Raw genomic sequence first — 21,366 nt, forward strand, 5'->3', positions numbered from 1 at the left:
TCTGGTAGCCTGGCTAAAGTGCTGTACAAAGTTGTCGATTGCTGATCCTTCCCTCCAGACCCATTGGTACGCATCAAGGAGATTGTGGCAATTTTTAGCCGGTTAAAAGTCTTTTATATACCTTCCCGGCAGCAGTATCCGGTAGCGTACACTCTTGTCAACACGTTTTGTGCCACGACCATCAGGTTGTTATGTTGGTATTGATGAGGACGATGGAGACTAATAAAATTCATCCTAGAGTCGTTCTTATTTCATCCATCAGTATTAGTCTCCAAGACAACAGATATTGTATGATTGAGTTTCAAATAACTTCATCAATTGGGTCTATCTCTTCACCAATAACTGTTATTTTACATGTTTATTAAACATAAATATAATTTCGTATAAAATAAATAACATTGCAAAAATAATGTAGGGTCAATTCGGCACATCTATGATGAGTAGCATACTGCAATATTTCCGCAATATGATTTAACAATAATGTTTGTCAAACCCAAAGCAATAAACCATCACTGTTATCAGTTCACAAACCATCAAAAAATAAAGCACATATACCGATCACTCGAATAGCTATATACATGATTAATCTCATAGTACTCATTTACATAAATTGTTGCATATGATAGGGCATGAAAGGGGGTGGTGGAGGTGGTCCTTGAGGTTGGCCCTGAAAAAAACAGTAGTTTTACAACTTCTTGTTTTACAACAGGAGCATTCGTTGGAAATTTTCAATGTTTTCCATCAATATTTGAGACGTATTGGGACGTCTTCGGGACGTATTTCACAAATACCGCAACGAGAACGCGGAACGCTTCTTACAAATCTTGGAATCAGAGGCATCAGGAACTTAGACACCATCTTGAACAAATGAAAATGTCAGTACTACTACACAAAATGTACTAGTGCTGAAGTTAACCTACGAAGCAATTCCTTGATGGATGTACATCTTTGAGTTACCCACTGTTTCCGATTCGCAGACTTGCAGGGAGAGTTCCGCTCTCTCAACCTACGTCCCGAGGCTTACTTATTAATGAGAAGAATTCAACTTCAAAAATCTCTCTACGCTGTTTTCGATGTACAAGTGATAAATTCGTAATTAGCTATTTTGTACGTACCCCTTGAAGCATCGCATATTGTTGGTCGACAATCTTTCCCAGGACTCTCCACGCCGACTTCAGAACATTGTGTCCAAAACCGTGAGTAAGCTGAAAGAGAAGACTAACACAACGAATCTACTATCGCCACAGTAAAGCTGAAGGAGGAGAAGAAGAAGAAACCAATTTTTCTTAGACAACGTACCATACTGAATATATTTATAGCATGTGTCGCTGAATTCTTTTCCACGTAGTCTTCCGGGTCTTCGGGAACTTCGTCGAAGATCGCCATGACTCCTGCTAGGAAGCGCCTAAAGGGATATTGTATCGGTACTGAACACCAAAAAGAGAATGTGTCCGTAAAAAATAATAATAAATAAAATACAATAAAGAGACTGTTAAGTAGGAAAACCAATCGAAGATTTTGTACAGCTCCAAACTCGCGTTACCTTTCCTGCAATGCACTTTTACGAACATGTGCTGAAGCAACATTTACAAACCATGCAATGCATTGATGCGGTACGTTGTAACCAGCCTCCACATGAGAAAAAGAGACTAATATACAAATAGCTAACTAAATAAACAGTATTCAACTGCCTAAGTTATTTTCAGTAAAACGAGTGACGTCTAGGTTAGAATTTATACCTGGAAAGGCCTGAAGAAAAGCTACGAGAACACCTAAGTGATAGTTACTTATGCCCATAGAATTTCAATTTAATTGCTCCATAAAAATATAACTGTATCTCTTTAAAAACAACACCCCATCAACAAAAATCCCCAACTCGTGTCCAAATAAGATCACTCACCTGATTATGGCAAGTTCCTGTGGTGTTTGTTGTAGCCGACTGGCGTGTCGTGCTATTTCAAACGTATTCAGACTGTTGTTGCAGAGAGTATTGAAATCGCGTGCCATTACCAACGCTTCTCCTAAAAACGAAATCTTCGTTTAACGAAGAGCCATAATTTAATTTTAAATCTACATTATACAACGAAGTTTTCTTTTCGAAAGCACTAAATTAACTCACTCTCACATAATGCGGTGAATGCAGTTGTAGGTGCAGTTTTCCTCCGCCCTGACGGTAACGACACACCCTTCTCGGCTAAACGGTCCCGAAGCATCTTGCATCCGTCCTTCGTTTTTGCCCTGAAAATAAAAGAAAATAAATAATATTAACGAGAACCTGTTATCGTATGCAAATTGTGTACAGTAGCCCACTTTCTCAGAACACCATTTATAAGACTGGCATGAAGCGTTTCCGGATGGCTCATTCGACGGTGGATCTCGCTCAGAGTAACCTAGAATTTAAATCATAGATTGAACACTTAGAACAATGCTAATGAATAACCTGTCTGAGATACTCTGAAAACCCTGCTGTCGTTGTTTTCGCTCTTTCCTTATAATTTTTTCAAGCAAAACACTCCTTCTTTAAGAAGGAGACAACTAAACTACACATAACTGCTGGTACCTTATACTTTGTAGACGCATTAAGAAGACATAATCTTCCAGGAGCTTCATCGAACACTTCCAATGGATTGACCGATGGAGAATCCTGCTGCTGGCTCGACGAAGATGTCGTTGGTTTCGCCTCTGAAAAAAAATGCATATTTTTTTCTACATATAGCAAATCTCTCTCGACTCCAAGGTGAAGACCTGGTGGGAATTGTGTTTTGCTGGTGTCGAACGCAGAATCCTGTTGCACGCTCGATTCGTCCTGAAGATTTGGAATAATTAATAACACACAACAACTAACAACAACAACGAAACTCAGACGTAATCACAACTCTCATCAACTCTACTTTTTCTGTCTGTCGAAGCTCAACGTACTTAACTTGCGATATAACACTTTACAATATCAATATTTGACGAACTTTCAAGCTTATGCACACAAGTATGTTGTTATGTACAGTTTGTAATTCTACTAGTACACAATTTCCAGACTTTACACATGCCTGTAATGAACCACTGTCTTTTCCAATCAAACCTACCGAGTTTATTCCACTGTCTGATGACATTGAACTTTGTTCCATACACGGGAATGTCGGAGGCGGAAAGAATCCCGGATAAAACGGCATCTGAAACATCAACACATAAATTATAACTTCTTTGTTAAAGTTGTCAACAATCAACTAGCCTGTGCTTGAGCCATCGCCATATTCGACTGAAAGAACTCACGCTGACCCGCCATAAGCGGAGTGCTTTGGTACATCGGAGGTGCCTAATACTAATTATTTGAGAAAAACAATTGATATAAACTTATTTTTCGTTTTTACACTTACCATTGGAATATCTGGTGAACAATTTTCTTTGTTTCTGTCATCAACTCTTTTGGCATCCTCATTTCCAGCAGATGTGTTACTGTGTCTTTTCCTTGAACGCATCTGCAAGTAGAGGACTCCAACATTTTTGTGTTTTAGTCCTTTGAAGGAATTGAAGAAATAGACAAAGTAAAAAAAAATTAGTGCTGTCATAAGAGAAAGCATGGATGAAAATCTTACCTGACTTACGAACAGATGTTCCGCGTACATTTCCTGATGGGACTGGCCTTCCGCAAACATCTACAATGATACGATAGAAAGTTTAAGTGTAAATCAATGTAAAATTAGTGATTACACCAACTAAGATCAAAAAACTAGAGGGTATCATTATCAGATATCAGAACTAAGAAAAATCGCCCCATCCAGAGGGCCAACTAAAAGAGGATATGATAGGATTGAACTGTCTAATAACGTACTTATATGAGGTCACCTTCCATATCTCGACTCCACCCATAATTAATTGGGGCCATAGTTGACACAACTGTGTACGTGGTCCAAGGGCAGGTCTTCGGGTGCGAGATAGCCCCATGGGCAAACTCTGACCGCTTACCGCGCGATCCCAAAACGCGTGCGCAGACACGTTCCCGTAGTAATTAGTCGAGTTGTCATTTTCATCTAGCGCTGTTAGACTCCGTCAGAAACGACGTCGGTTAGAGCGGTGTCCGGAAGACTCCGTTAAAGAATTTCTGTCAGATCCGAAGAAAAAAATCATTCCCGATTTTTCCTAGCACAGAAGAAAGAGGAAAGAGTGGGGCTCACTAATAAAAACAAAAAGAACATCTGAATCTACTCGGAACTTACACAAAGCCACCAATTAAAAGGAAAGAGAGAACTTGACCAAAAACTTTGCAACGAAGCAAATACCAGCAGAAAAACTGAACTAAAATTTGAAGCTTGCGTCAAAGACATCAGTTTATCTTCTCTAAATATTTGGAAGTTCAAAATATGGAGCTTGAGAGAATTTGAGTAGCATGTAAATCCTCTCCTGATGGGACTTTATACACAAACAGTAAGATCTTATTTATGTTATCAGTTTGATTGATTCGTTCTTATGAATTACGTAATTACTTCGCCTGATAATTTTTATTTTTGACCTCTTTTACTACAAGAATATTCTGGCAAAGGATAAGAAGCATTGATTCATTTAAAATCTGGTAATCCTGCTATAGATAGTAGGAACATTTCCGTGAAAGAAAGGTCCGGTATTTTCTTTCAACATGTCGGAATACTCATTAAAAAAAGACATTCACTACAGCTATGATGTTAAAAACCGGCTGAATTTGATTAGGATTTTCAAAAAAAAAAAAAAAGAAAATGTTTGTCATTTTTTTAGTTTGACTCTACCACAATCGTTTCAGTACTAATCTCTGAGTATAGAAATAGATGAGATTGCAAAGCAATCACATAAATATGCAATTAGTATCCAAATATGAAACATTTAGCATAGGCTTTTCTCGCTTACAGACTCGTTCTGATCCAGATATGATCAACACAACCATTATAAAAATGACCCAGTCCAAGAGAAGTATTAGTGACGTCCTCCTCTATTTTTCACGAAATGAAAATTGACCAGGATGAACACAAAATATCACCTCCTCACCTCTTTGCACTTTACTGCCCGCAACATTAATCTCCGTTAACTGACGTGCGTTTTACGATCATTCAGTTTATTACAGAGAAATCCTGGAAAAATGAAGGAACTCCACATAGAACTTTTCTGAAAAAATCTGTCGTTGTAGTAAAATTGCAAGTCACATTTGCCGTACATCATTTATTCAATATATAATTACTGAAGCAAAATCACATCAGTTTCACAAAAAGCGATCAAAAATAGTTGATAGCCATATGAAGATGTCATATCACAGTTTCATCGTAAACCACGACCTGATAAGGTTCTTTTATCCGTTCAAAGGCTGACAAGGGCACTATCCGTTTCTTCGGGTTAGGCAATTACGGGGAATTTTGCCCTGCTGCGCTGCCGATTCCAGGTGTGAATTAGGGTCGGGACAAAACTAAGAGGATGATGTCAATCAACACAGATTACACCTATGTACCTTAATTATACTATTTGATCTAGACTTTAAAAAAAGAACTTCCATAGGTGGTGTGTTGTTGGCCCAAAAATCCTATATGCTTGAAAAAAAATCCTCTGATTTTCCCCCTCCCAAATGATCCAAATGTTATGATTAATATCATAGCAATCATCGTGTTATTATCAGTTCGACTTGGTTATTACGGTGAGCCTCATTTGTACGCTCAACTGCACTGTCGACGGTCATGGACAAAAAGAAAACAAACATCCCCGTCCATAGAGTATACTGTTAAAGACACTATTCGAAAAAATTTCTAAATCTAACAAATATTCCAGAAGTCTAAAAGCACCTCTCGTATAAGCATGAAAGTTCCTATCCAGCAAAAATTGTCAGAAGAGGAACCTGTGCCGTTAGTTTTTTTTTTGTCACCAAAATAGACAGAACTCCTTTTTTCGTTTAAAAAAACGATTACTGAAGCATTTAATAATTGAGCAAAGAAATGGAAACGAGTTAGAAAGCCGGTAATTTTAGGTGTCAGGTTCTTTTTCGTTTATTTGCCCAGACATAGAAAGGGATCAGGCGAATTAAAGGCAGCATACCACGAATCTGAGCTGGTGCGGATTTCAGGTGGAGTATTCGTAAACGGGATCGTAGATTAGGGAGGGGGGAGGGTGATTCCGTCCATTTCTTCCTAATTGCCGTAAAAAAAACCACCCGGAAGATACGGCTTCGAGCGTTCCGACGTGCTATTTTCTACAACGAGTTCGATTGGAGCGCGCCAGCCGTGTGCACACGCCGCATCTTCCGTGCCATTTTTACGCCAATTAGCAAGAAGTGGACGGAATCACCTCCCTCTCCTTAATCTACGATCCTGTATACGAATACTCCAATTGAAATCCGTACCACCTCAGATTCGTGGAGTGATGCTTTTACCGACATTCAAAGGTTGCTTTCAAGTGGGTCCCCAATTAGACTTACAAGAAAGAACAAAGAAGAAAAAATCAATAAGTTGAAACAATAAACCGTCGAAATATGACTCGTTTCGCTTCTCTTTAAACGAATCACGTTTTATAGCACTGTATGAGCTTGTTGGCTAGAAAGGCTATCTAAGGGATGTAGAATATTAATGAAGAGAATCTAAAAAGTAAAAAAAAATAATGTAAAGTATACACGTTAAAAAGAAAGAATCTACCACGAAAAGCGAGTAAAAGTCGTTGAAATATGAATACCATAAGATCAAAATGGTTTCGTTGGCGGCAAGGCGATGCCGACCGATTGATTTTCAGTAGTAGACTAAAACCGTTGATCGATAGGAGGCAGATTGTTTCTCCGCTGCCACTCTTGGTGTCCTAGATTTTCGCCGCTGTGATGAGCATTTCCCAGATATCTTCGATTGTGGATCTGATCTTCGTGGACCGATTACCGTATAGAACTCCCTTTTCAACCACAGCTGAAATGCAGGTGACGAGGGTCCCACTGCAAGCGCAGTCGCGTGCGCAATTGCAGCACCGACCATTCTGATACAACTGCAACAATAAAACAGAACTATGGTAGGGTCAAAACGACATGAAGCACGTACGCAATTGCCTACGTGCTTCTCTCAAGCGGTACGGTGGTGCGTAGTGGTTAGGGGCGTACTGGAACCCTTGCTACCACCACCCATCGCTGCAGTTCCCGACGGTCCCAGCTCGGTCCCAACTGCTGTCTCCACCGCGTCGTTTCAAGCGTGTACGCAAATGTACAGCAACTACACTCGTATTTCATCTCGTTTTGACCCGAGTATAGGTGCAAGATCACCTGAAATGAGAAAACTACATGGGTTTGTGTTCTGATCAAAGTATCTTCATCAGTTGCACCTAACTCGTGACGTAAGCTTTCAAGAAAGTCCTGTCCTCTTAGCTGTCGCATTGCTACCGTCATATAGTCGGGTCAAAACGACATGAAGCACGGTGCATTTGCGTAAGTGGCTGCGTTCCAAGCACGCGGTGGAGATAGCGGTTGGAATCAAGTTGGGATCATTGCGAACTGCAGCAATGAAAGGTGCTAGCATGGGTCCCACCCGATCCTAACCACTACGTTCAATCGCACCGCTTCGAGCTCGAGCCGCTTATGCAACTGCATTTACTGCTTCATGTCGTTTTGTCGCAAACTGCAGCGATGGGTGGTGGCAGCAAGGGTGCCAGTACCCTTCTAACCGCTACGCTACACCGCACCACCTCGAGAGAAGCCGCGTACGCAATTGCACCGTGCTTCATGTCGTTTTGACCCTCCCATATCTCGATAGCGTTAGGTCATCGATAAAGTTACATAGCGGTGACATCAAGCAGTAGACAGCTGGGAAAAAGGAAAAGTTTGCATGATGATCATAGTGCGAAGACCACTGGGACTGAGTTTTTAGTTTAGTCTGGAAGTGTTGAGTTGCGGGAAAGAATGATTGTCAATGTTAATCCCAATGAGAAAAGAATAACGTGCACTACAGTATGCAATCAGATTAAAACAACCTAAAGCCTTATACAGTGGTGTAAACAGCAAATGAAGTGGCACGGTGGAACCTTAGAGTCCATTTGAAGCTCGCGAAGGTCCCACACGGATTGCTACCGAGTACGCAATTGCACCAGGTTTGAAGCCGTTTTGACTCGACTGTGCATGCATGGATTCATTGTTAATTCCAGTAAATGTAGTACAAACAATTATAACGCATAGTTAAACCTTCAGTGTCCGATCTTGCGATGAATTATTATAAAGTGGAGTTGGGGAGGGAGTTCAACCGCGCCCTAACCGAACTTTACTTGACCTGCACTTAGAGTGCAGCGACCGTAAAGATGTATTTCTCATCTGAAGGGCATTTCAGAAGGCGGTAGTTCATTAATCGACAGCTCATCACTGGAAGTGAGTAGCAGAGTCAGCTGAGGCTTTAAAACCTAAACATTAGCTTTTTAAGATGAAGGTAGGTTAAAGCTACTAAGAGAAAAAGGAGGATAGAGCTGGAACTACTGAGGCTTTGACTTCATGAAACCCTCCAAACAGGCCTGCAGGAAGTGAATGACTAAGATTTATCATGTAGCACTTCCAGGAAAACCGAAAATGTAGCTACGACTTCTCCGCTATCCGCGGTTGACAGATTAGAACGACTGTTGTGCTCCAGGAGCAATTTTTAAATTTTTTTTTTTTTTGCGCTCGAAGTGCAGTTCGAGTACAGTTCAGCTAGAACAGGGTTGAGTGGCCTCAACGACACTTTTACCCGAATTATACCAAAATGTTGAAAAAATCGTTTTACAATTCGTGCGATTATGATATGGTGGGGTCAAGACGAGATGAAGCTCGGTGCAGTTGCGTAAGCAGCTGCGCTCGAAGCGATGCGATGGAGCGTAGCGGCGAGGATCGAGGAGGGACGTTTGCCAGCACCACTCATCGCTGCGTTCGCAGTTGCATGCTCCCATTTCGAGTGCGCAAGCAGTAGCGCTCGCTGTGGGACCCTCGCTTCCTTGGATGATCACGGAGGATCTGGGCGAAAGCAGCACCGCACAACTGCCACGAGTACGCAATTGCACCAGAACTCCGAACGTTTTGACCCAATCGTAGATTGGAGGGATGTTATTCTTGTCCAGGAATAATAAATTGTGAGAGCAGTCAAATCCTCAACTTCATATTTATTTCAGGCCGAATACACAGGTCACCGCATCGAAACGTCAATTAGTGAGATCTTTAATCAGTACATGTTAAGTACCGTAACATAGACCCTACTAAACTTTTACAGTCAAAAGCAACGAGCAGTGTGCTACCATTTGGAAGACCATCACTGAAGAAGGCATCAACAGTACGATCACGGCGACGTCATGTATCGCATTATTCAATAATCTTTTATTTTTCGATCTATTTCACGACAAGACGATATTTTTGTTGCAAACGTTTGCTTCAGCAGTTTCAGCACTTGACGGTACCTCCTATTCGACGATGCTTGTTTGAAAAACGCGAATCTGATTCTTCTAGTTCCCACTCGGTGCAAGATACTGCAACACAATTAAGCAAAATGAAAATCAGTATGGTCTATTTTCCAATTGTATAAAAAATCGTGATAATTATTTATTTACTGACTTATTTACATACACCAATGGTGCACCAGAGAAAAAAAAACACATTTTTCTGAGTCAGAACATAAAAAAGAAGAAAAATCAGCAACGTTATTGTCAGTGGAATCTGGCGCAGTCATTAATTATAGATTCTTCCAACTTTTTTCTTATAGTAGAGTCGTCTCATTTTATCAACGCTTCCTTTTGTCCTCGTTCCGAGACTGCGAATATACCTGGGGTGAAAACGGCATGACGCTCGCTGCAGTTGCGCAAGCGGTTTCGCTAGAAGCGGCGTCGTGGAGCCAGTAGCGGTTGGGATCGGGAGGGGACCATCGCGAAGCGCTGAATAGCGCTAGCAAGGGTCCGCCGTCATTCATAGCCGCTACGCTCCACCGCATCACACCGAGCGCAACCACTCACGCAACGGCGCTGAGCTTGGAGTATCGTTTTGACTCTACTTTATTTGTCTCATCTGATCCGGAGAAAAAAAAATAGAATAAATTAACAATGAATGGATGCTTAGTCATCACACTACGGTGTACTGTGTAAAACTTCAATTTAGTCGAGAAGAGCAGACAAAGAGCGAAAGTAACGAAGAAACCGGACGAGGATATGAGCTTAATCTATGAGTCGACTACAGTAAGTGTACTCTAAACAACCTCAAAATTAATTGGTTCGGATAGAGAGACAGAAAAAGAGGAAAAAAAAGGAGAAACGCAAGCTGGAGAGTACTTCAGACGTTGTTCACCTGCTTTTTATCTAAACAACAAGCATGACTATTGGCTTTCATGGCACTATTGGCTTTCATGGCACCTGGAGCATGTTAATTAATGGCATTGTTTAGATTCTATTCTACTGAGACTGACCCGGATGTGTCTTACCAGTGAAATACAGCATATTGGTCGAAACAACGCCTTCGCATCCAGAATTTTTGACAACTCTGAAAACCTCTACTTTGGGACTCTGAAACCAAACTCACTAGATTTTGAAATTGTTCGACTCCATTTTTTTTTCACATTTTTTTAAACATTTTTCTGCTCTCAAAGAAAAAGGAAAAAAAAAAGAAAAAAAAAGGAAATTTTTTGCTATGTTGGTCGAAGGCCGCACAACACGAGTTTCACGATTTGGGATCCCTTCACGAAAAGATACGAGAATATAAAAATAGAATATAAGAATACGGCTAGGGGTGTAGATCAGGAGTATGAGCTGCCCTCACACTGAGTTGACCGTGCCGTGGAATATGGCACGGTGAACAGCCTTGCCGAACGAATTTTCCTACGAGACACCTAACAACGTGCAGCGTATGCGAGTGCAGTCATACGCGCTGCAGCAGCTAGAGAACGAGAAAGACAGCGTCAGTAACACATTCATCGCGTGTGCGATCACAAATGGTCGCACATGTGACGCGTTGTTTGGCGCTTCGTAGGAAAATTCGATCGACAGGGTCATTTCCCACACAGTTTTTCCAGGAAAATTAGAGGAAACTAAGCGTGATCGTTCTCATACTCGTGATCTACACCCCCTGCAGTGTCTTTTCGTGGAAAGAATCCAAAGTCGTCAATTTCCTAGAATGCTGTCTTTGAGAAGAAGAAGTACGCTCTAACAAAGCCAGGCGATAGTGGAAGCGTGAAGCACCAATCATGGTGGGCGTGTCAGTCCCACCTCCTCTCTTGCACAAGTAAAAGGATCTACGCATTTTCCGGGATATACATCCAATCGAGAAATAACTCCGTACCACTGGGAATTTATTCCTCCTTTTGTAGAGTTTTCAGTGATTTGAGAATCAAATAAATAAATTTCCATCGGAACGCTACCAATATCTTCAGTGGCGCAAAAAAAAACTACCCTTAAAGTCAATCTTTTCTTTTTCTTTAAATGTTTTTCTTACCGTCGTTTATCGTAATAGTTCCGAATTCAGCCTGTTGACTCAGAAGAAATCGATTCAAACATTCGTACAGCTTGTGATGTGAGCGTTTATGAGAGGAATATAACTTCATGTATCAAAGATTTCGCCGAAAAGGTACGATAATTTGCTTCAGCAACTGGTATTTTTTTAAAATCAATTCTACAACCGTCCAATTATCAAAAGGAAATAAATCAGATTGTCAATCAGGATCAAATCATAGATCAAAAGTTGATGCAGCGACTTTCCTACATAAACACAGATACAAATAAACATGTAAACAAAATATGTATGCATAACCGTGAGTAGGATACGTACTTTTGAAAATTAAGCAGTAAATTTTTCAGTGCAAAAATCTTACGGTTGATACGCTAAGAAATCAGTTCTACTCTTTACCGAAACCGGATCCGGCGGAATGTGTGGTGTTCGGAGATCCTTCCAACGCTGCTAAAAATAGATACAGTAGTAGGAGTCATTTTATTTTGCTGATTGATCGATCGGGAATTCAGAAATCCTTGACAAAACACACCTTGTAGATGTTCCATGCTTGGACACGTCACGAATTCTCCTCGAATTTCTACTTTTCGAGGATGGTGGAGGATATATTCACGCGAATCGAGTCACATATCCGTTTTTACGAAATCAGTTCATTCTGACGCAGGTTTGCTTCTTCATCACATCAAAACCTACCGAATCACAAAGAAATACCTTCACTATGGGGAAAAATTGGAGAAATCCGTCTTTCAGGGTCCATTGCCAAGAACGGTGCCAGAATTTTGGCGTATGATATGGCAAGAAAAAGTTGAAACGATAATAATGCTTTGTAAAAATGTCGAGAACGGGAAACGGAAGTGCGCTGAGTATTTCTCAAAGTTGGTATCGAGTTTTAAGCTGAAAGGAATGATCACAGCTGTTTTCCTAAGCTTTTTTCCCTAATTGTTGCGAATTCCATTGATTACAGCTATTTCGATATTCCAAGCTCCTATGTGAACGGACAACTTACGATATTTCTACGAGTACGTTACAAATTGTCGAGCTGTTTACCGTAATACGTTTCCTCTTTCATGCATAACAGCTGTATTTTCTTCAGGGACGTTACCAAGAGAGTGATATGATCATATCAACGATGGAGCTGAGATATCTCTCCAACAGTCGGACGATAATCCACTATCAATGGGTTGCATGGCCAGATTGTCAGGTCAACCTTCTATTCACAGAAGATCCGTAGATTGTATTGTAATTGTAATTACATACTGCGTACCGTAGTCGACTCAAAGCGACAAGAAGCACGATGCGGTTGCGTAAGCGGCAGCGCTCGAAGCGGTAGAAGTGGGGCCAACGCGAACTGCAACGACGTTTGCTATCAGTAAAGCCCCCAACCGCCTACGCAACCACATCGTGTTTCATCTTGTTTCGACCCGACTTTAACAATTATTTCAACTTGAGAGCTTCTTGGAAAATCTCTGTTTGCAACAAATTACGTTGCTACATAAGAACAAGCACAAAAATTGTAACTGGTAACAATTGCAGTACAATACACAATGATCAGAATTGAAAAAATTTGATTCACGTACACCTTCAGAAAACGAGTTTAAATGCATGCACCCATATAAAATAGCCATATGTGAACCAAAGAAGCAAGCGTGTCCGACTCGATCCCAACTGCTACGCTCCATCGCACCGCATCGAGCGCAGCCGCTTACGCGACTGCATCGGGTTTCCTGTTGTTTTGATTCGAGTACAAGTCTTCTCATACGTTTTTTTTTCAACTTCAATTCACAACAAACAGAATCTTGGGCAAAAAAAAAAACCAACAATCTATCAAGCCGATGGACGAAGACTGATTAGTATTCTGCTGAGAACATGTTGATTGGGAAGTTTTTGCTGTTAAATAAAAGACAAGAAATCAGAAAAGTAGAAAAGAAACTTATAGAACAACCTAATGCTTACACACTACATACATATACCACAATAATGTACATAATTAGAAATGCGCTCACAAAATGAATGAAATTTAGTTGATCTATGTTAAAGGCATCACCCCACGAATCTGAGGTGGTAGGGATTTCAGGTGGAGTATTCGTATACGGGATCGTAGATTATGGAGACGAGGGTGATTCCGTCCATTTCTTCCTAATTGCGGTAAAAAAGGCCGGAAAGATGCGGCGCATGCACAAGGCTGGCGCGCTCCAGTCGAACTGCTTGTAGAAAAGAACGCCCGAAGCCGTATCTTCCGAGCCGTTTTTTACGCCAATTAGCAAGAAATGGACGGAATCACCCCCTGTACATAATCTACTATCCCGTATACGAATACTCCACCTGAAATCCTTATCACCTCAGTGAAGTGATGCCTTTAAATACATAGTTACTAGAAATGGAAATAAATCAATAGTTATTTATTCAGTAGGCAAAAGATGGCTTCTATTTGTAGGTGACTGCCATAAGAAGTAAGGGAGGGAGAGAGAGAATAAATTGTAGAGAGGGAGTCAGCCACGATAATCTTCTTTCACGTGGATTCAATAAACGCTATGCTTTCTGTATTTTTATCGTCAATTTCTCAATTTCATCGTTTAGGCTCCTGCTGAAAATGTACATTCTATGTTTACAATGCTAAGACGAGTTCGAGGTAGCAAGACACCAGTAGGTGAAATCATAAACTTCTATTCATTAAATGTTTGCAAACTGTAGGTGAATAGCAAAGGAATGCTAAGCAGTAGCAGTAGCTTTATTATTACTTTTCATTTTAAAAAGATAGAGCAATTTTGAGATTTTGAGACTAGCGAATATCCACACTCCAATCAAGAATTTCTAATCTTCGAATTACGTGCTCCAGTCTCTTGCAGTCGTTGCAAATTTGTTCCTCACAAGTCTACCATACATGCCTGAGGGGCTCTCGACCACATTTAAGCAGTTAGGAGTTGTGGCGATTTAACAGCAAATGCTCAGAGGATCCGTAGAAATTTCTAAGCGAACTGTAGATTTATTAGGTTGATAAGATGGTCTTGTCAGGGTTTTTTTTTGAGAAGCACAAACGTTTCCATTCTTGATCGATACACATGATGTATCATATGGTTCTAGAATATTCTCGAGGCTTCTCCGCAAAAAGGATATGTAACCGTGTGACCTTCGTTAACTTTAAGCACGATGTCGATTTTTCGATGGCAGCTTCGAGCCATCATTTTCTATGAATAGCACCGACGATAGCAGCTCACAACATCAAAAGTGCATTGGGGAGAGCACCACTACCATCAGAACTGCCCACCTCTGGTTCGCATACTTCGCAAGGGGAGAAACGATCTTTGAAGGCAAACCTCGGTCGAGATCCCTCCACACTGTAGAAGACACCGCCATTCTCGACGCCGTCAAAGAGGATGAGGAGGCTAGCACCCATTGTCTTACGACGAGCTTCGGGTGTAGCTAACCTATAGTTCTCGCCCTTCGAACTACAGCAAACTGACTCGACGGATCCCTCGAACCTTGACGGATGGCACGCGGAACACCCGGATATCCAACTGCTAGTCTCTCCTTTGCGGGGCATCGAAAGGAGATTCTGGAGGATCTGGTTAGTAGAGATGAGAGTTTGGTGCTCTACGATTCCAAATTATGTCGTGTGTGGCTCCCTCGAGGAGAAGGACAGCTCTCTCAAGCTAAATCGTACATGGATCCCAAAAAGACCCTCATCTGCAGCTTCTGGGATTCGAGGGGAATGCTGTGTGCGAACTACTCTCGTAAGGACACACGGACACCGATGTCATTTGTGCCACTCGGCTGTAGAGACTCACGAAAGAAAAGCGGGCGGGATGAGGAATGCTGCAGTACGAGCTGCTCTCTAAAGGACACACGACCACGACTTTCATCTGCACCACTCAGCTCCAGAATTCGCAGAGCCAGTTCAAGAAAAGCGGCCAAAGTGAGTTCCGGTACCTTAAAGAAGTATCTTAATGATAACACGAGGTCCCATATAGCTAAGGAGACGCATCAAAAGATCGAAGAGCTGCGGTAAAACACAGTACGCCATTTCCCCTACTCTCCCGACACAGCTTTCTTTAATTATCACTTATTCCGCCCTCTTAAGGCTTTCTTGGCACTTTCACCAAGTTTGATGACATTGAGGCCGCGTATACGAGTCTGATTGCTACCTGCACGTGGTGGCCCTGCTTTAAGTAAACGCAATCAGGCGTTCGAGTGTGCGCATTGGAAACGTACGAGCTATATAACCTGCACTTTTATATAGCGGAAGCTTCCCATACATTGCAAAAAGGTGCTGTCGTCCAGCACACCGCCAAAGCCCATGACCTGAAAGGTCAACTGCCTGAAGGGAGCATGGAATCTTTGGCAACAACCATTCGTTTCGTCACGCTGAACTGCCGAACACTATCGAGTGAACTCCAACAAGCCGCTCTATCCGCTCTTCAGTGATATCTCTGTGTGCCTTTCGCTGCACTGCAGGAAACACGCATGAGAGATCAGCCCGTCATCAGCATCGAAAATTACACCATATACTGCGACGCTACTGATGAGAGCAAAGTAGGTGGCTGCGCGATAGCTGTGAGGAACGATTACAAGAACCTGGTGGAGGAATTTGGCTCAACGTCGTCTAGATGCGCCTTTCTACGACTGCGGGATCGCGGAGGACGTAAACTCTGGATCGTAAGTACTCCACACCGCACCTACGGAAACCGCTAAGGACAACAGTAAGGACGCCTTCTATGATGAACTCAATGCGTTGATGTCTAAAATACCAAGCCAGCACGTGGTCATTGTCGGAATCGACGCAAATGCGAAGATGGGACTCGAACAGCAATCCGATGTGCTAGGAAAATGGTACTATGCAGCGGAGCGCACGTCGCACAACGGTGACCGTCTGGTCGACTTGTGCGAGCAGACGGGCCTCATCATCGCTTCCACGTTTAAGAGGAATCATCGACGCCATCAGCTCACGTGCAGGGGTCAACCCTTTTAACGCCTGAAGAGCAGCGCAAGCAGAAGATGAGGACTCTTAAGTTTCAGCTCGACTACGTTCTGGCGAGGAACATTCCTCAGTCAGATATCCGAAAATCTAAAGCTGTTTGGGACGTCGCGTTCGACTCTGACCACCGTCCAGTTCTTCTCCGCTTCAAGATACGGTTCCACAAGAGAAACCGAGAAGTTCCTCTTCAACTGAAAATCGACATGGCAGGTCTGAAAGACGATGAATGCAGAACAAAATTCCGCCAACGTGTGTCCATTCATGTTGGAGTACGGACCAAGAAGAAGCTTAGCGATGCGGATTCTTTCACAAAGTGCATCCAGGACGCCGCAAGGGACACGCTCCTGGTTCTACTGCCGCGGAAGAAGTTTGCCTTTGCATCTGCCTTGAAACAGTTTGCTTTTGAAACATCCACATACAATTCTGTATGTGTCGCGCGCAGCGCTGGTGACTTCAACCAGGAAAAGCGTCTTAGAAGGAAGCTGCGTCGTCAACTGCAACAAGACCGCGATAACGAGTGGACGTCAAGAGCGATGGAGTTTGAGAAGGCGTGGGAGGACAGGAACCCGCGGAAAGCCTATGCTCTACTAAAACAGTATAGCGGCAAAATGAAAAGATGTTCCCCTGTCCTCAACACTGCTAAGGGGGTAGCTGTCGGTGAAGCAACCCTTCCAATTTGGAAGGAACACTTCAAGACCTTGCTGAACCGGCTAGTACCGTCAGCTCCTGCATCAGTACCGCATATATCGGTCTATGAACTCGAGCACGTTCATAGACCGACATATGCGGTTAACGAGGAGCCATCGACCGAGTCGGAGGTCCTGGTCTGTATTCAAAAAACGAAGAATGTAAAATTTGGTGGAGACGACGGGATTAGCACAGAAATGCTAAAATATCTTCCTCCGTCTGGGATTCGTGAGATGACAAAGATCATCCGTTCAATATGGATAGACGAAAGGATACCTGATTCGTGGAGACACGCTATCATAATTCCCCTCCACAAGAAGTTATCCGTCACGGACCCCAGGAATTATCGAGGAATCTCTTTGCTGCGTGTTATGTACAAGGTACTGGAGCGCATTATCCTGGACCGACTTATTAAACATCGCGAAGAAACAACGCGCGACGAGCAAGCTGGCTTTCGTCCTGGCCGATCTACGATTGACCAGGTGTTCATCGTCAGGAGAGTGATCGAAATCTGGCAGCGGTATTCGAAGCCAATGCAACTAGCGTTTCTGGACTTTGAAGCCGCGTTCGACTCTCCTTAGCGAAGTCATCTTCTCAACGCGCTTTGCGCCGATGGAGTACCAGGAAAGTTTGTTCATTTGCTTGATGACATGAATCAACGAACAACTGCTGCAGTTCGAACACCAGCCGGATGTATAACACCGTTTGAAGTGGTAACTGGAGTAAGACAAGGGGCGGTGGCAGGACCCTTCCTGTTCAATTTCGCCATCGACGACATTATGCGAAGAACAGTCGACCAGTGTCCTGCCGACATTGTCTTAGCACCATCAGGGTGCCCCTTGACTGACCTCGAGTACGCCGACGATGTTGTTATATTCGCGGAAAGCAGTACGAAACTTCAACATGTTGTCAACCTTGTATCGAAGCTGGCTGCAGCCTATGGACTACGCCTACGCCCTGATAAATGCAAGCAGATGTGGATCTCTTCGAGACCTCGAACGGGCATCAGGGTGTACGGACAACTGATAGAACTTGTCGTTGAGTTCTGTTACCTGGGCTGTACGCTGACGAACAACGGCAGCTACGAGAGAAATGTTCAGCAAAGATGCGCTAAGGCCACTTCTGCATTTAACTCCTTAACGAAATGCCTGTGGTCGACCCCATCACCAACGAAGTCAAGCTGCGAGTCTACCTATCCGCAATTCGTCCCATCATGATGTACGGATCGGAGACTTGGGCAGCACCATCAACGGTTATGGAGAGGCTTGACTGCACGGAACGAAAGCTGCTTAGACGGCTACTTGGCTACTTTTGGCCTAGGGTATGCCACAATGAAGATCTTTACGCAGAAATTGATGTGGTTTACCGGTGGATGACACGTGGAAGATATCAACATCTTGCACCGCCATCGAAAGTGGCCAAAGTAAATCGCCTTCGCTTCTTTGGTCATATATTAAGGAGACCGGCAGATCGCCTTGTCCAACGAGTTCTGAAGAGTTCGTCGGGTTCGAGCTGGAAGAAGCCACCTGGCCGGAAAAGGAAGTTCTGGACTGAGGTGGTAAAAGAGGACCTGAGGACACTCGGCGTGGATGGGCGAGAAGTAAGATTTCGCAGAATATGGAATAGCGACGAATGGATTGATTCTGTGAAAGCTCTCGCAGAAAATCGAGAAGGTTGGGCAGAGCTGTGTTCAAGGACGGCACACCTCGGCGAAGATGCGGGTAATCGCGTCAGACGAGACATCAGCCCGCGGATTAAGTCAAGTAAGTCACCCGGGCGGTCCTCGACTTCTTACTCCTCTCCTGCCTACTGTTGGATCGCTACCTGCCCATTTGCACTTGTCAAATTATGTTGTTGATCACCATTGTATGCTGAATAAAAAAATAAAGAAGAGAAAAAACTCTAGAACTTACAAGACTTTCTTATCAACATACTTTATTGGTGTTGAAACAAACATTAGACTACAATACAGTTTTTTTTTCAGTTGTCCACTGCTCAGCGGGTGTTGGCAGAAGTGGAACTATGGTAGCGCTTGAAATGTGCTTGATGACCATCGCTAATGTGCGACCAATCGATATTCACGAGGTCATTGTACGCTATGGACGGGTCCAAACAATCTGAAGCCTGGTTCAGTTACCCTTCCGTGCCGCTTCGAGCGCATCCACCTACGTAACTACACCAGAAGGCTTCAGATCGTTTTGACCAGATTATAACAAATGTAAAGTATTATAACAAAAACATACTAGTTTAGATTCTAAGTGTTCGTAAGAGGTAAGAGATACTAGAAATTCAATACCAGCGTGGTAACATCTACATTTTGTTGAAAGTTTGGCACTCTGTCAACAAACTTTGATTCGAAACCTTTCATAGAAGGAAAAGAAGATGTTTTCCAAACCGACGCGAATCTGTGTGCTTTTTGGAGTGCTGTGTATTTCCAAGGCAGAAAAGAAAAAAAAAACTATAGAAACACCGTTTAAGCTAAGGTTGAATGTGGGAAGGGTCTAAACTCGGCTTATTTTCGACCGGTAGTTCAACTGATGGAAACCTTGCCAGCATGTGGTCGTGTCGAAATGAGCTTAAGCTACGTAAGCGGCTGTGATGGATATGGAACCCTAAGGGCAGCGTATGAAGGAATTGACGTCGTGTGGAAATGTGGCGGAATACGTACAGTTCAGGTTGTAGGTTACTAATCGTCCTAAAGAAAACGGCGTGGGAAATGTCGTTTATTCCTGCGAGGTACGTGAGAATGCACCACACTTGTGCACTCTCCGCACCCACGAGCGAGCGGCTTGAGATCAGTGAGGTCTCCTCACCACCCCACTCAAGTGAAACCCATGAAGAGGCCGCTGAGGCGACCATAGCGTTTACAAGGAGGAGCGTTCTAACGTGCCTCGTTGGAACGAAGCCTAGTTCCCACGCCATTTCTCAAAACGATTAGAAGAAAGTGATCATGCAGAGCCCATATTCGTATTCGAAGTCCTGAACTTTGTTTTTTCCCTCAGTTTTCCAATTACGTGACTTTCTTCAGTGATGCGTTGACTTTAATCATTTCGATTACTGTAGGCCAGGGTCCCGCCTAGATGCCGACCGTTAGCTCCACCATGTTGCATCAAGCGCAGCCGCCTACGCAATAACACTAAGCTTCAGCTCGCTTTGACTCGATTATAACTTTGCGTATGATCTCTGTGCAATTTTTTTGTGCTTTTTTTTGTGCAATTTTTTTGTGCTCATATGAGAAATCTAAAGGGTTTTGCCCTAACTTGTCTATAATTGCTCTCATCTGTTTAGGAGAAAGCAGATAATATATCTCTGTATTTAAGATAGTGTCAAGTCTTCGTCGATATCGTGCCTTGGCAGTGCAATCGTTAGAGCAGTACTTGTCTTTGTATAAATTAGTCCTACAATTTGGCGAACAAAATGGATGTATAACCGCAGTGAGTCCCATCCACGTACCCAAATTCTCGTTAGTCTTATGATTCAATAATTCAGGATGATGTTAGTAGCTTCTACCAGGTACTGAAAGCAGCTCGAAATTGATTCGTTTGCAGCCGCATAGGATAACCATAAAAAAAAATAAAACTATGGTTTTTGATAACTTCATTTAAACCGTCCTTATAACATTTGACTGCTATAAATACTCGTGAATACTAGCAATATTACTCTTTTTCTGCCGTTTTATTGTACTGGCATTCGTTATTCGGTCTAAATAGGCGCAAATAGGTTTATGAAACATATCGAGTATCAACATTTAATTTGGTAATAAATTATTAATAATTGCCCTTTCGTGTTGTGTTTTGTCCTCCCAAACAAGTCTGCTACTAATTTATCGATCCCGAATCGATGGAAGGCTCGGCAGGCACTACATCGATTTCGAACCATCGATGTATTGTAGAGTCACAGTCGAACGTCTTACCAACTGCACTACAGGCGCCCTTTCCCAACAAATAGTACTGTCAATTGTTTGTAAATCAAAGTTTTGCCTTCTTTTTGACTGGATTTCACTCCACTGCTAAATTTTCTCAACAGAACAATTTTATCTACGTAATTAGTACAGTGTCTGGAGGACATTGTTTGTCAAGCGAGCTGAAGACTTGTGCATTTGTGTAAATGGTTGCGTTCGATGTGGGACCTTCAGCCTCTCCAATCAGATTGCAGAGACGATTATGGAATGTTAAGGTAGTTTTAAAGCTCCTGTGATCCTTACTGTACCTATGGTAACCTGGGTATGAAAACCTGGGATTTCGGGGTTTCAAACCATCGACTGTTTAACAAGGTTCCAAACCTTTATACTGCT

At 42.7% G+C, this 21,366-nt stretch overlaps 5 protein-coding genes across 8 annotated transcripts; 4 read left to right on the forward strand and 1 right to left on the reverse strand.

Annotated features, from left to right (window-relative positions):
- Window positions 1-601: 601 nt before the first annotated feature.
- RB195_004988 (uncharacterized protein) lies at window positions 602-5,037 on the reverse strand (the record flags this gene model as incomplete). The annotated part of the gene is made up of 13 exons (XM_064177244.1): window positions 602-667; window positions 1,116-1,205; window positions 1,300-1,405; window positions 1,901-2,021; window positions 2,120-2,238; window positions 2,311-2,390; window positions 2,561-2,682; window positions 2,746-2,806; window positions 3,081-3,167; window positions 3,227-3,310; window positions 3,372-3,473; window positions 3,591-3,650; window positions 5,011-5,037. The coding sequence occupies 13 exons, from the start codon at window positions 5,035-5,037 to the stop codon at window positions 602-604; spliced, it is 1,125 nt and encodes a 374-aa protein (XP_064034369.1).
- A 650-nt stretch (window positions 5,038-5,687) lies between these two features.
- Window positions 5,688-17,653, forward strand: RB195_004989 (uncharacterized protein; the record flags this gene model as incomplete). Of its 4 annotated transcripts, XM_064177245.1 has the most annotated exons (14): window positions 5,688-5,723; window positions 5,779-5,852; window positions 9,103-9,139; window positions 9,201-9,281; window positions 9,372-9,483; window positions 10,076-10,152; window positions 11,432-11,533; window positions 11,764-11,881; window positions 11,953-12,077; window positions 12,164-12,288; window positions 12,378-12,432; window positions 12,507-12,614; window positions 13,991-14,060; window positions 16,332-17,653. In XM_064177245.1, the coding sequence occupies 14 exons, from the start codon at window positions 5,688-5,690 to the stop codon at window positions 17,651-17,653; spliced, it is 2,442 nt and encodes an 813-aa protein (XP_064034370.1). The 4 variants fall into 4 exon arrangements, with proteins under 4 accessions (XP_064034370.1, XP_064034371.1, XP_064034372.1 ...); XM_064177246.1 differs by lacking the exon at window positions 16,332-17,653 and having other exon boundaries at window positions 9,363-9,483; window positions 13,991-14,104; XM_064177247.1 differs by lacking the exon at window positions 16,332-17,653 and having other exon boundaries at window positions 13,991-14,104.
- On the forward strand, window positions 14,901-15,419 carry RB195_004990 (uncharacterized protein; the record flags this gene model as incomplete). Its single annotated transcript, XM_064177249.1, has 1 exon — window positions 14,901-15,419. The coding sequence occupies one exon, from the start codon at window positions 14,901-14,903 to the stop codon at window positions 15,417-15,419; it is 519 nt and encodes a 172-aa protein (XP_064034373.1).
- Window positions 17,654-17,722: 69 nt separating the features above from the next.
- On the forward strand, window positions 17,723-18,289 carry RB195_004991 (uncharacterized protein; the record flags this gene model as incomplete). Its single annotated transcript, XM_064177250.1, has 1 exon — window positions 17,723-18,289. The coding sequence occupies one exon, from the start codon at window positions 17,723-17,725 to the stop codon at window positions 18,287-18,289; it is 567 nt and encodes a 188-aa protein (XP_064034375.1).
- Window positions 18,290-18,327: 38 nt separating this feature from the next.
- Window positions 18,328-20,609, forward strand: RB195_004992 (uncharacterized protein; the record flags this gene model as incomplete). The annotated part of the gene is made up of 4 exons (XM_064177251.1): window positions 18,328-18,835; window positions 19,057-19,157; window positions 20,393-20,506; window positions 20,562-20,609. The coding sequence occupies 4 exons, from the start codon at window positions 18,328-18,330 to the stop codon at window positions 20,607-20,609; spliced, it is 771 nt and encodes a 256-aa protein (XP_064034376.1).
- Window positions 20,610-21,366: the final 757 nt, after the last annotated feature.

Source organism: Necator americanus, chromosome I (assembly GCF_031761385.1).
Source record: "Necator americanus strain Aroian chromosome I, whole genome shotgun sequence".
NCBI classification, from domain to species: Eukaryota; Metazoa; Nematoda; class Chromadorea; order Rhabditida; family Ancylostomatidae; genus Necator; species Necator americanus.